The 12,245-nt window shown below is 44.0% G+C and overlaps 2 protein-coding genes across 7 annotated transcripts in view; both read left to right on the forward strand.

Moving 5' to 3' along the window:
• Positions 1–8,389, forward strand: part of CENPS (centromere protein S) — a 17,761-nt gene extending 9,372 nt beyond the window's left edge. For 2 of the 6 annotated variants that reach the window (XM_067719980.1, XM_067720007.1), the window contains exon 5: positions 1,054–1,487. In XM_067719980.1, coding sequence (XP_067576081.1) covers positions 1,054–1,194 — 141 coding nt within the window. In that variant the 3' untranslated portion in view covers positions 1,195–1,487. Of the gene's footprint in view, positions 1–1,053; positions 1,488–2,549; positions 2,689–2,888; positions 2,972–8,097 lie in introns of those variants that run through there. The other 4 variants (XR_010939195.1, XR_010939196.1, XR_010939200.1 and 1 more) reach the window with 4 other exon arrangements.
• Positions 4,466–8,389, forward strand: CORT (cortistatin). Its single transcript, XM_067729979.1, is given in 5 exon segments — positions 4,466–4,501; positions 6,804–6,908; positions 6,910–7,001; positions 7,003–7,078; positions 8,098–8,389. Coding segments are annotated over 5 exon segments (528 nt in total). The 3' UTR covers positions 8,317–8,389.
• Positions 8,390–12,245: the final 3,856 nt, after the last annotated feature.

The following is a 12,245-nucleotide window of genomic DNA, read 5'->3' on the forward strand; positions in this document are numbered from 1 at the left end:
TCTCTGCTCCATCTGCCGTGCCTACAATAGGGCCTGGCCCACAGTAGGTGCTCACGAGTAGTTGCTGAATGAATGAACTTGTGTAGCACTTGGCAGTTTACACAGGACTTTTATTGATAATATTTTACATATATTATTTAAAGCTCACAACTACCCTCTGAGGGTTTTCAATAACATGACTAGATCGCCCCATTTTACAGGCTAGGCTACTGGAGTTAAGTAACTTCCCAAAGTTAAATAGGAAGTTTTCTGGTTGACAGCTGAACCTTAACCTTTGAACCCTGAATCTAGTGCTGTTTCCACTGGGCTGTTTTCTATCTCTGCTCTTCTAATATTATTTGTCCAAAGTTTAAGTCAGGGTTAAGGATGATATGATTCCTAAGTAAAATAGCTCAGGCGCCTGTGGTGCCGTGTATCAGTGGAAAAGACATTTCTCTCTCCTCATAAATCCTCTGTCATAACGCTTACTTGGTCAGCTTCAGTGAGCAATTTCCACCTTTTGCCAAGGAATCGTCAGTGCAAGTCATCTTAGACTATTAATTGGGTGCATATTTGTCTACTTCAGAATGTTGTTTTTATTTTGGATTCTTAATTCTTTTATTTGACAGAAACTTATTACTGAAGAGTTGCAGCTAAATTTGTGCATTAGACTAAATCTTCCCTGAGGGCAGGGACCTTGTCTTATTTCCCTTGTATCTCCAGTATCTGGTACACAGTAGTTGCTCAATAATTTTAGTTGGATAAATTTAGGGGCATGTTGACTATATGTGTGCTTTGTAGAGTATATTTGTGATCGGCATGCCTTCTGTAAGCTGCAAGTTTTAATTCTTTTGATTTTTCAAGGAACTCCACTTGTTTGGTAGGATATGTAGCAGGGAGTTGACTTCTGAAGTTGATTCCTTCTTCCAGAAAAAATTTGAAGCTGTGTTTTAACTCTAAGGAATGTAACCCAGGGTGGGAGTGGTTGGGAAACGGTGTAGATTTTTTTCTCCCCTTAGGCTTATAAATGGCTTTACAACCAGATAAAAATGTAGTTAAAAACATTTTTTATAGCTAAAATACATCACAGAGAAAAATGAAGACATCGCTCAGTTTAACCTGGAACGAAAAGCAAAGAAGAAAAAGAAGTTAGAGGATGAAAACAAAAATTCAGTGGAGCCAGCAGAGGCTGGTGTAGTGGAAAGTGAGAATTAAAGTCTGTCGCCATTTGGAAAAAGCAGCCTTCAGGTAAACCCACTAAAAACATGTATTGCCAACAAAGGGTTTTGAAAGGATTAAGTGGAGATTACCAAAAAAAAAGGCTTGGGGGCTTTTTGTACTGTATTCTGACTGCAAGTCACTGACTGCAAAAGGTGGTTTAAAAGAGAACTGGAAACTCTTAAGCAAAATACTCCCATGTCTTACTGAAGCACATGAAAAAAGTGTGTTTGAATGGTATATATTGGAAATTGTATCTATTGCAGTTAATAAAATTTTGTTAGCAATTACATATCGTTGACTTTTTCAAGCAAAAATCATAGTTATTTTTTCATTCTTTTATATAACTTTTTAGGCTGACAGTCCCTGAAAGATGAATAAAGCTATATTTATTTAGTCCTTTTTTTTTTTTTTTTTTTGGTTGCACTGCGTGGCATGCAGGATCTCAGTTCCCTGACCAGGGATTGAACCCAGGCCATGGCAGTGAAAGTGCCGAGTTCTAACCACTGGACCACCAGGGAACTCCCTATTTAGTTCTTTCGATTACCAATATTGTTTTTAAAATTAATTAATTTATTTATTTTCGGCTGCATTGGGTCTTCGTTGCTGTGCACAGGCTTTCTCTAGTTGTGGCGAGCCGGGGCTACTCTTCGTTGTGGTGCGCGGGCTTCTCTTGTTGCAGGGCACGGGCTCTAGGTGTGGTGGCTCAGTAGTTATGGCTTGTGGGCTTCAGTAGTTGTGGCACGTGGGCTCGGTAGTTGTGGCTCGCAGGCTCTAGAGCACAGGCTCAGTAGTTGTGGCGCATGGGCTTAGTTGCTCCGCGGCATGTGGGATCTTCCCGGACCAGGGCTCGAACCCGTGTCCCCTGCATTGGCAGGCAGATTCTTAACCACTGTGCCACCAGGGAAGCCTCTCGGTATTGGTTTTTTTTTTTCCCCCCAGTATTGTTTTTTAAACCCGCGTCACTTGTGATCACAGGGTAAAAGGGTGGGTGTTTGGAAATGGTCCTCTTTACTTTTTAAAGGTGATTTTCTCCAGAAACACAGTTTATGTGACTTTTGTCTGGCTATTTTGTAATTATACTGGGCAGAAGTTTTGCTTGAGAGGAAAACCTGACTACTCCTCCAAAACACTTCAGTTGTGTGTCCTCTGTTTTAGTTTGTGAGAGATGATGCTTCCAGGAGTCCCAGGTCTGCTGTCTTCTCCTTGGGGTTTATTAGGGGTCCAGGGCGTGCCTTTTCCCTGCTGGGGCGACAGGAGTAAAGAAGAGGGCCTGGCACTTACAGAGCCGTTTCTGTGTGCCAGCTGCTGCCCTGGGTGTTCCATATAGTTCTTCTTCACAACTTTTTCAGGGTTTTTTTGTTTATTCCCATTTTTACTGATGAGCAAGCTGAAGCTTGAAGATGTTAACCAACCACCCAGGATCTACTGACCAATGGAGATGGTAGTCACGTTTGGAGTGATGACTCTAGAGTGGGTGAGAGAGAAAAGGTGCGTGCAGGTGGATAGAATTTATACCATCCATGCCCAGATACGATCAGCAAAAGATACCCCAGAGTCTACCTCTCAAAAGGAGATGCTGAGCTATGGTCATAGTAAAGCGTTGAATTCAAACTTCACGGTTTCAGGTTCTTCAAATAACCAATCGTTTGGTCTCAGATAATAATTGTAACACCTTTGTGTCACATCAGTGAAAGAAATGTGAATCATGAAGGCTTCCGTCTTTACAGTACATTCCAGCCAAAGATCTGGTCGTTAGCAGTTTCATTTTCAGGTAAGCTGTCTTTAAACACCTCATCACGGAGAGTTTTGAGACTAGATACTGTGGACTTTCCAAAGGTTGACAAATCTAGACTTGCATCCTGATTTCACAACTCTAATAGCTGTATGACCTTCTTTTTTTTTTTTGCTATGAATGGCTGATTTTTTTTGTTTATTTATTTATTTTTAACATCTTTATTGGAGTATAATTGGTTTACAATGGTGTGTTAGTTTCTGCTTTATGACAAAGTGAAGCAGTTATACATATGTTCCCATATCTCTTCCCTCTTGCGTCTCCCTCCCTCCCACTGTATGACTTTCTGAAACTTTGTGTTCTTATCAGTGAAATAGAGTTAATACCTCTCGCAGCAATGTTACATGCGACAATAAAAGGAAATTGGTAGAACCATTATAATGCATCTTGTTTCTATAGATTTCTGTAGCTCCAGAAACTCAGAATACACATGACTCGAAGTGATGAACCCGTGTGCACCCTGGGTGTCCTGTCCCTGATTAGAGGGTTGTAGAGGGCCCCTCCCGCCTGGCATGGGTATTTTGACATGAAGTTTTCTAGCCAGATGAGAAAGTTGACTTGATGTTCATGTGATCTTTTGGTTTATTTGGCACATTTATGTATGACCTGTTCATATTTTAGACAAGTGGTAGTATAACACATTTTTCGGGGATTATAACACAGGGGTGGCCAGACTTTGTACGGAATGGCTGAGTCTACTCCCTGAGTTCTCAGGAGCTGCCTCTTGCCCACCGCACGTTCTGATCAGGGTTTAGGTGACTCCAGAATGTCCATGTGATGTCAGCCATCCTTTCCAGTCCACCTTTGCTGACAGTGGCAGAAGGGAGTGGTAGAGGGCTCTCTCACAGGCTTGCTTCCTCAGAGTCCTGGAAGCTCATCTGAACTTTAACTAGATTTATTAACCACGTAGCCAGATGATTGACCGTGTAAAGCAGCAGATGTCCTTGACATAAAGGTGGCCTGGTAGCACAGTTGGGGCAATTTACATTTATAATGTTTGTTGTCTTCCTTGTTACACCAGTTCCTCAAAAAAAATTGAAATAAAAGATCCTGTGTTAATTTTTTATTACTCAACGATCCAGGGAAGTTTCAGAGCATCCCTTTCTACACACAGCAGCAGCTGGAATGCGCTGGGGTAGGTCTACGCCGGCTCATACACAGCTGATACCTTGAAACCTAGGTGTCTGGGAAAGCGTAATCAGGGCCCGATTACTACCTTTACTGAATTGCAGAATCTGTAAAGAACCCTTAGAGGTCGTTTAGTCCAATCTCCCCAGCAAGTAGGAACCCCTTCTGCGACACTGCTGACTGTGGTTCCCGGGGCTCTGCTGAATTCCTCAGGGACAGAGCGCCCTTTCTGTTATTGGACACTGATTGTTGCAACTTTCTTCTGTATATGAAGAAGAGTCTTCCACCTTCTATCTAGGTCCTACTTCTGCCTTTTAGAATAAACAGTCTCCCTTTTTCGAAATCATGCGGTACTGTGTTCCTTTAGTCACGGCTCCCATGGTACTTCTTTTCAGAAGCACATGTTCTTGCATAAAACATTAGACCGTCGGCTCCCTGTGGGCAGACTTTGGGGTGGTGGATGGTGGTGGGTGCCTTGTGTAGTGCTGTGCACACACGGCAGGCAGGTGCCCCCAAGTACTTGTTCCCAGGTCTGAGGTGTGATGGGTGGTGAGGTGGAGCCTTTGCTTGAGTTTCATGGCTCTAACCAGGGATTTCCAATGTTTTGTGGCAGGGAGCTCTTCTTTATACTGTGGGGCAGGACGGACTAAGGATTTAGGGTATCTTCTTAGTAACAGTTCCTATCGTGAGGGCCTTCTGTGCTTTCTACTTGTGTTAGGTGCTTATCATGATCTTATTTTGTCCTCACAGAGTTCTGTGAGGTAGGCAGTAGGTACGGTTTTTATCCCCATTTTATAGATGAGGAACCCGAGGCCCTAGAAAAGTTAATTCAACAGCAAAACCAGGATTTTAGTCTAGAGCCGTCACCTTAAAGTACTACGATATGTTGCCATCTCCTTGAAAACGGCCAGTAATAAGATCACATGAAGCCTTCTCCAACCCGCAGCACATAACCCTCTTTGCACCAAAAATTTACTTTTCTCTCATTTGCAGAGTGTGTATCCTGCCCCTTCGCGGGGCTGTAGCAACTCTGTCGGGGTGGAGGATGTGGCTCCCTTGTACCTCTAGGTGGTACATGCCAGATGCTCGGTGTTTAATGAGGCCACTGAATAAAATCTGGGAATGTACTGCAAGGCTATAAGCAGCTGGCTGAGCTGCCATGACCTTCTCATCTGCAAGAATATCTGAACATTTTTAACGCCAGTTGTGGGAGTTAGGCAAAACATTTATTGTGGTACCAAAAAAGGGACTAGGCGATATGCAGCGTATGATCCGTGGGTCATCGTGCCGTGCCGATTTTACCTAGAATCTTAAACAACAAGCCTGTGGTGCAATGAAATTTAAAGTTGAGATTTCCCTTGTGAAGGGGTGTGAACCAGGCTCTTGGAAAACCGAAACCTTCAGCGTTCACTTCTGGAAAGCGCTGTCAGTTCTTTGGTTGCTTTCTTCCATTTAGAACCTTGCCTTTGACATCGGTCACCTTAGTAGGTTAGTGGTGGGTGTTTCGGATTTTCCTAGCTGTCTCAGTTAGGTGAAGAGGGTCTGCACATTTGTTTGTGTGACTGTGAACCTGGGACCCATCCGGAGGAGCCAGGGGGTGGCACGGCACAGAGGGCTTCACGTTCTGGAGTTCTTAGCGGTGGAGCTGTCTTCAGGAGGAGAGGAAGCCCCAGGAGCTGGTCAAGTACAGGGCATTCAGTAAGAAGTACGTTTTACGCCACACAGACACACACACACACAGACACACACACACACAGACACACACACACACACACACACACACACACACACACACACACACACACACACACACACCAGTATTTATCCTTACTCATTATCCTTACTCAACATGATGCCCTCTAATTTCATTCAAAAAAAGTGCTAGGGCTTCCCTGGTGGCGCAGTGGTTGAGAGTCCGCCTGCCGATGCAGGGGACACGGGTTCGTGCCCCGGTCCGGGAAGATCCCACGTGCCGCGGAGCGGCTGGGCCCGTGAGCCATGGCTGCTGAGCCTGCGCGTCGGGAGCCTGTGCTCCGCAACAGGAGAGGCCACAACAGTGAGAGGCCCGCGTACCGCAAAAAAAAAAAAAAAAAAAGTGCTAGTTTACGAGCCACTAGTGAGTGGCCAGCAGCAGATGAAAAGCACTGGTTACTCTAGTGTCAGCTCATTAGAATTGTGGGATCTCGGCTCCTCCTTGTACCCACGACATCAGAATATGCATTTTAATCTTAATAAGGTGATTTGGGTCCACGTCACAGTTTGGGAAGGCCTGGGCCAGAGGACAGTGGCCTGCTGGGCGGGGAGGCGGTCCTGGGGAACCATCACTCGGGTCACCCTTGCCTGCGGTTTGGAGACCAGTGGGTGCTGAGCGGCTCCCTGAGCCCTCACCGTCGCCTTGTTTCTTCTGCCCAAGCAGATTCAGTCATACTTTTACGTGGGCAAAATTGCAGGTTTTAAGCTCCTTATCCAAGGCTAATTTTGTATTATGTTAAATCACTTGGTTTTCTCATGGCTTCCTGCTTGCTTGGGCATAATTATGAGGAGGTAGAACTTCTTCAGAGGCAAGTGCACTTTGCATTCTAAAGTAGGAGCAAATCCACTCTCAACACAGGAAGAGATCTGAGGCTTTAATGAAGGGGTTAAATCCAATCCGAAAGCACTTTTGTGGGCACTGATTGCTCAGGCTTATGCGTCACTGCTTGAGTGTGAAGGAAGAGGGGGTACAGGCTTTAGACAGGCATATATACAAAAACACAGCTGCAGGTTGAGCTTAAAATAACCCCCTGGTCTCCAAAGAAGAGACCCAAGTCCACAACACACTGATTTCGGGGCTGCCAAGCAGGGTGAGCAGCCGCAGGGCTGGAGAGAAGTGCCAGTCAGCCTGAGGATGCTGCCGCCCCTCTGCCTGCCGCCGCTGCCCTTCCCCTGGAGGGCGGCCTCGCCGGCCTTGACAGTGGGGTGAGTAGTCTGACTCGGCCGCATGCTGACCCACTCGTGGGCTGTCTCTTTCCTTGGCACATTTGGCCACCCCTATGGATTCCCCAGCATCTCCACGGCTGAGTGTGTACAGGACAGACTGCAGGGCTGGACTCTGCAGTGTGCCCCTCAGCTGCCCTGTGCCGTGATGTCCATATAGACCATTGATTCTTGTCTACCTTCAGTTGTTAAGGAAGTTTGTTAGAAAGCCCTGAAACTAAGGGGAGCTTCTTCGAGCTAGCAGTCTCCATCTGCTAGTCTTTGAAACATTTAGTGATTACAGCAGTCTATTGCAGTGCAGTCATGGAGCTGCCACTGTGGTATTAGTCACACATACTTCTAGAATCTTAATTTATATATACAGCACATGTTCTCACTGGCTCAGATTAATTGACATCATTACATTTTCCATTGTGAGAATTTGTAATTTCATGACATGACTTATTTTTCTCTTTTTCCCACTTTGAAAAAGTTCCAAGAAAGAGTACATAAAGTTGACCATTAAAAATGGATTTTTCTCTGAACTTACCAGATGAGTTCCAGACAAGTCATTCATCATCAGATTACTCCTAGAAGCTTTCTAAGGAGTTTGAAAAGCCAGAATATAACGTCTCAAGCTGATCTCTCTCGAAAAGCAATTTGTGGACAGCCAGGAGGAAGACCAGAGATGGGAAAACCAAGCTAAATTAGCCTGATCCACCTTGGGGGGCTTCTTAGCTGCCAGTCACTTGTCAGGGAAAATGATAGATTTCTTGACCTCTTCTAATTAAGAACCTCAGCCAAGATTAGGGGCAAAACAAGCAGAGTTTCCTTGATTGAAAAATTTCAACTTCTTTTCTCTAATTAGAGCAATTTCGTTAAGGTGTTCTCTTAACTTATCCTTTAAATAGAAATGTGATTTATTGTTCTGGAGCTTTTTTTTTTAAGGAATTATGTATCTCAGTGCTGGCTGAACAGGTGGTTGATCTGTCTTTCCTTTGTCCTCTGCTGCTTTTTAAAAGCATATACAGGAAGTGGCAGAAATAAAGAAAAACAGCCTGTTGACTTTCCTTGCGTGGTGGTATGAGTGGGCCTCCCAGGCCAGGGCAGTGTCCTTTTTAGGAGGGGAAGCCAGGGAGGTGTCCAAACGGCAGGAAGTCCTGCCCCTCCAACAGTCCACTTGCCGAGATGAAACGCCCTGCAAGAATTTCTACTGGAAGACCTTCTCCTCCTGCAAATAAAACCCCACCCATGATTACTCATGCACAGAAGTGTAAGGATGGATCTGAATAAAAATGTATTCATCAGCCGTGATCTTTCTTCTTTATGCAGTTGTCTTCTCTTTCTCGTGTAATTTGAAAAGTAGTTTTTATTTAAACTCCAAAAACACCCAATACTGAGTGTCTTGAGTAATGTGGAACCCAAAGAGAGTATTTTTGATAAAGATTTTTGTGGCTTTTTCCGTTATCGTCAATGCAGCCATGGGGCTTTCCTTCCACCTTCATTATGTGCTTAGAGGTGGTTCTGTCCTTGTCTTCCTTGCTTTGATTTAAAATAGCTAAAAGCTACATATTTAAGTGTTCAGAATAACATTACAGTTTATTTTGATATAAACTGTCTAATTTAGGGCTTCCCTGGTGGCGCAGTGATTGACAGTCCGCCTGCCGATGCAGGGGACGCGGGTTCGTGCCCCGGTCCGGGAAGATCCCACATGCCGCGGAGCGGCTGGGCCCGTGAGCCATGGCCGCTGAGCCTGCGTGTCTGGAGCCTGTGCTCCGCAACGCGAGAGGCCACAGCGGTGAGAGGCCCGCGTACCACAAAAAAAAAAAAACTGTCTAATTTAAACAATATTTCCCCTCATATTAAAAGCAATTTTTAACATTGTGCTCAAAGAACAAAATGATTGTTCCTCATGTTTTAGCTAAAATTAATTTAAAAACAAATGCCACGCTATTAGGCAGACAACATCATGTTGACATGCTTATAAAAGTTACATTCGAAACTGCTGTTAAAAAGTACCTGTACTGGGGCTTCCCTGGTGGCGCAGTGGTTGGGAATCCGCCTGCCGATGCAGGGTACACGGGTTCGTGCCCCGGTCTGGGAGGGTCCTGAGTGCCGCGGAGCAGCTAGGCCCGTGAGCCATGGCCGCTGAGCTTGCGCGTCCAGAGCCTGTGCTCCGCAGCAGGAGAGGCCGCGGCAGTGAGGCCCGCGTACCGCAAAAAAAAAAACAGTACCTGTACTAATTTTAACTAGTTAATATTAATTTGTTACAATTCTTTTTATGGAGGAGAGCTTCAGGCTTATTTCAGGTCAAGCGTAGTGAGCAGTGCTGCTGCCCAGCCTGTAGCCTAATTGCCTCCACTGCTAATACAAGGACTTCCAGAGTCACAGGATCCGGACTTCATTTGGAGACCGATGCATATGTATTGATATGTGTATAATTGTTATATTTTCCCTTTCCTCAGTAATTTCCCACAGAAGTGAGTGAATGGTGGGTAAACGGGGGGGGAGATTCCTTTCTGTGTGATATAATGCAGAGCGACTGTCGAGCCCCATGTGGACCAGCATCTGGGTCCTCTGAGATGAAGGCAGGAGTAAACAAGTGCTCAGTTCCAAACCCTAATCAAATTTCAGTTCTCCCCTGTAGCCCTGAAATCCTTCCTTGATTATACGTATTGTTTATGGCTCTTGAATCAGACTCTAAAGAAAACTTCCAGCATGAGGTTTTTCAGATGCTAAACTTTGAAGCTTAGAGATTCAAACCTGGAGTTACAGAAAGTTTCTGAGGGTCAGGGCTATTATCAGGAAAACCGGCAAAGGCTGGCTGGAGGGTATTGTGATATTTTCTTCTCTGGACACAAGGGGAGCAGACTCACGGAGTATGACTGCTGACCGTTCCATTCTGTTTTCCACAGAGCTGAGCTCATGTTCATAATTACTAGCTGAGTAAAGTATAATGGGATGGAAGTGCCTTAACAGCATCCACATTTCCAAACACAGCAGCTTTCAGAGACCAGTAATCGGGTCAGTGCACTGGTGGAAGATGCCTGCCTGAAAGGCCAGCTAACCTTCAGAACTGAAGATTCTTCTAGAAGAAAAGCATGCTCACTGTTTTTCAGTTTCAGTTGGGGTCATACATACACAGTTCTTAAGACTGGAGATTGTAACTTTTTTTTTTTTTTGGCCGCACCGTGTAGCATGCGGGATCTTAGTTCCCTGACCAGGGATCGAACCTGTGACCCTGCAGTGGAAGCACGGAGTCTTAACCACTGGACCACCGGGGATGGCCCTGTAACTTTTAACTAAGTAATGTCTGAAGGAAATGAAGCTATGCTAATGACACTGCCAGGAAATTCATCAAGTTTAAGCCTACCTTAGTTCAGTGGCCTTGATAAAATGTTAACTGGCGTCAACTGCATGTCAGACTAGAGTAAAATGCTCATGATTAATAAATTAGGGTAAAATGGGTAAATTAGGTTGATTTCCTACCATCTTAAAGTCTACCTTTGTGTAGTTCAATATAGTCAAATGTGTAGATCTAGGACATCAAGACCTGGACAGCTTCTAATTCATTCTCTTGCATTTATTTCCAGTATTTCACCAGAATAGATCCTTAACTGCTAAGGAAGAACTGATGTGGTTTAAGCATTCGACAGAAATCCTTTCATAGTATTCATATGTCAGTGCTGACAGCAAACCATTTCAGTGGAAAGTCAGACCAGTAAGCTCATGGGAGATACGTAAACACCTTGAATTGACAGCGCCTGCTGAAGGGATAACCCACATCTTAATAACAGCAGCTTCTTCGATAGAGACAGGGATTCGATTTTGAACAAATCAGAAGAGGAAATGTCATTTAGCTCTGAAAAAGAAGTTTTCTGTTTCTAGACTAGGAAGGAAGAGGCAAAGCACAGCTGGGCAACCCACTATTTCTAGCTTCTTATAACCCTAATAAAAATTAACACGAAGTTATCCTTTCTATTTATAATTAAATAGTTAAGTGAACAGATAGGTGTTTGTCTTATTAAAATAACGGTAAGCTGGAGAAAAAGCTAGAATTTTCTTGGTGATAGTTCTTGTAACATGATATTAGAAAATACCGAAGAAAATCCCATAGCCCTGCATTAACCTGTTGGTTCACTTCCTTATAATTGTGGAAGTGTTGTCTGACTTAGTTTGAGCAAACAGCTAACTTTAAGGATCTGCAATCTGAAAATTTAATGCAGCTCCTGGGGAGGAGTGAATCTGTTCCCTTCATTGGAAGCTTCCAAATAGGATGGAGGACTCCACCCCTCCCCTTTATTACTTAAAAACCTCAAGTAATATAAGACACAGCCAAAATAATTTAAGGCAAAACCCTATAAATACAACAAAATAAGAAAAAAACCCTGAAGGCAAAAAAAAAAAAAGATAATAAAAGACTAGATAATTAGGAAATTTAAAAATCTGGTTAGTAAAGGTACATTAGTAATTCTTGTAATTAATGTATTTTTTAAGACTATTATTTTATTCCTTTCTCTCTGGAAAATGAAAAATCCATTAGTTTTTTTCCTTTTTCTTTTACCCAGAAATTAAAGGTTGGTAAGTGGTAATTAGCACAGCTCCTGTCAAAGCCAGTTGCCTAATGGGGACCGACATTTGACTTGAGTTGAAAGAATGGAATATGGCTAATGTAGAGTTCATTAGTCCCAGTTGCTTTCTTTGACGTTCTTTTCTCCTAAGAACAGGCATGCCGTGCTCTCTCTCTCCTCTCCTATTTTTAGACATATTGCTGTGCTGCTACATTTCTATTCTAGAAGGCCTGGAGGCACCGTGGTGTAAGGAAGGTAAGTGGCAGCTGGGGCAAAATAACTGTCACTCCACATTTGGTCTAGGGTTTGCAGACCAAGGAAGGTCTTTGCTCCTGCCCCCATCTCTGGCCCTGGGGCGGTGAAAGGGAACCATTCCCTACACTGACTCTGTGCTGGGTTCTATGCTCTTCCTCATACTTAACTTCATTTAACCCTTTTAATCTTGGGGCCTTAGGCTAACCTTACATTTTTGGAAACTACTGTCCCATAAGGTTAGACTCAACGTCGGTCTGTCTCACTCCAAAACCCATAGTTCTTTTTCCACTCTCCTATGCAGCTGAGATGCTTGGTGGGTTTGTTTCAAGTACAGAAGACCAATA

Source organism: Pseudorca crassidens, chromosome 2, assembly GCF_039906515.1.
Source record: "Pseudorca crassidens isolate mPseCra1 chromosome 2, mPseCra1.hap1, whole genome shotgun sequence".
Taxonomy (NCBI): Eukaryota; Metazoa; Chordata; class Mammalia; order Artiodactyla; family Delphinidae; genus Pseudorca; species Pseudorca crassidens.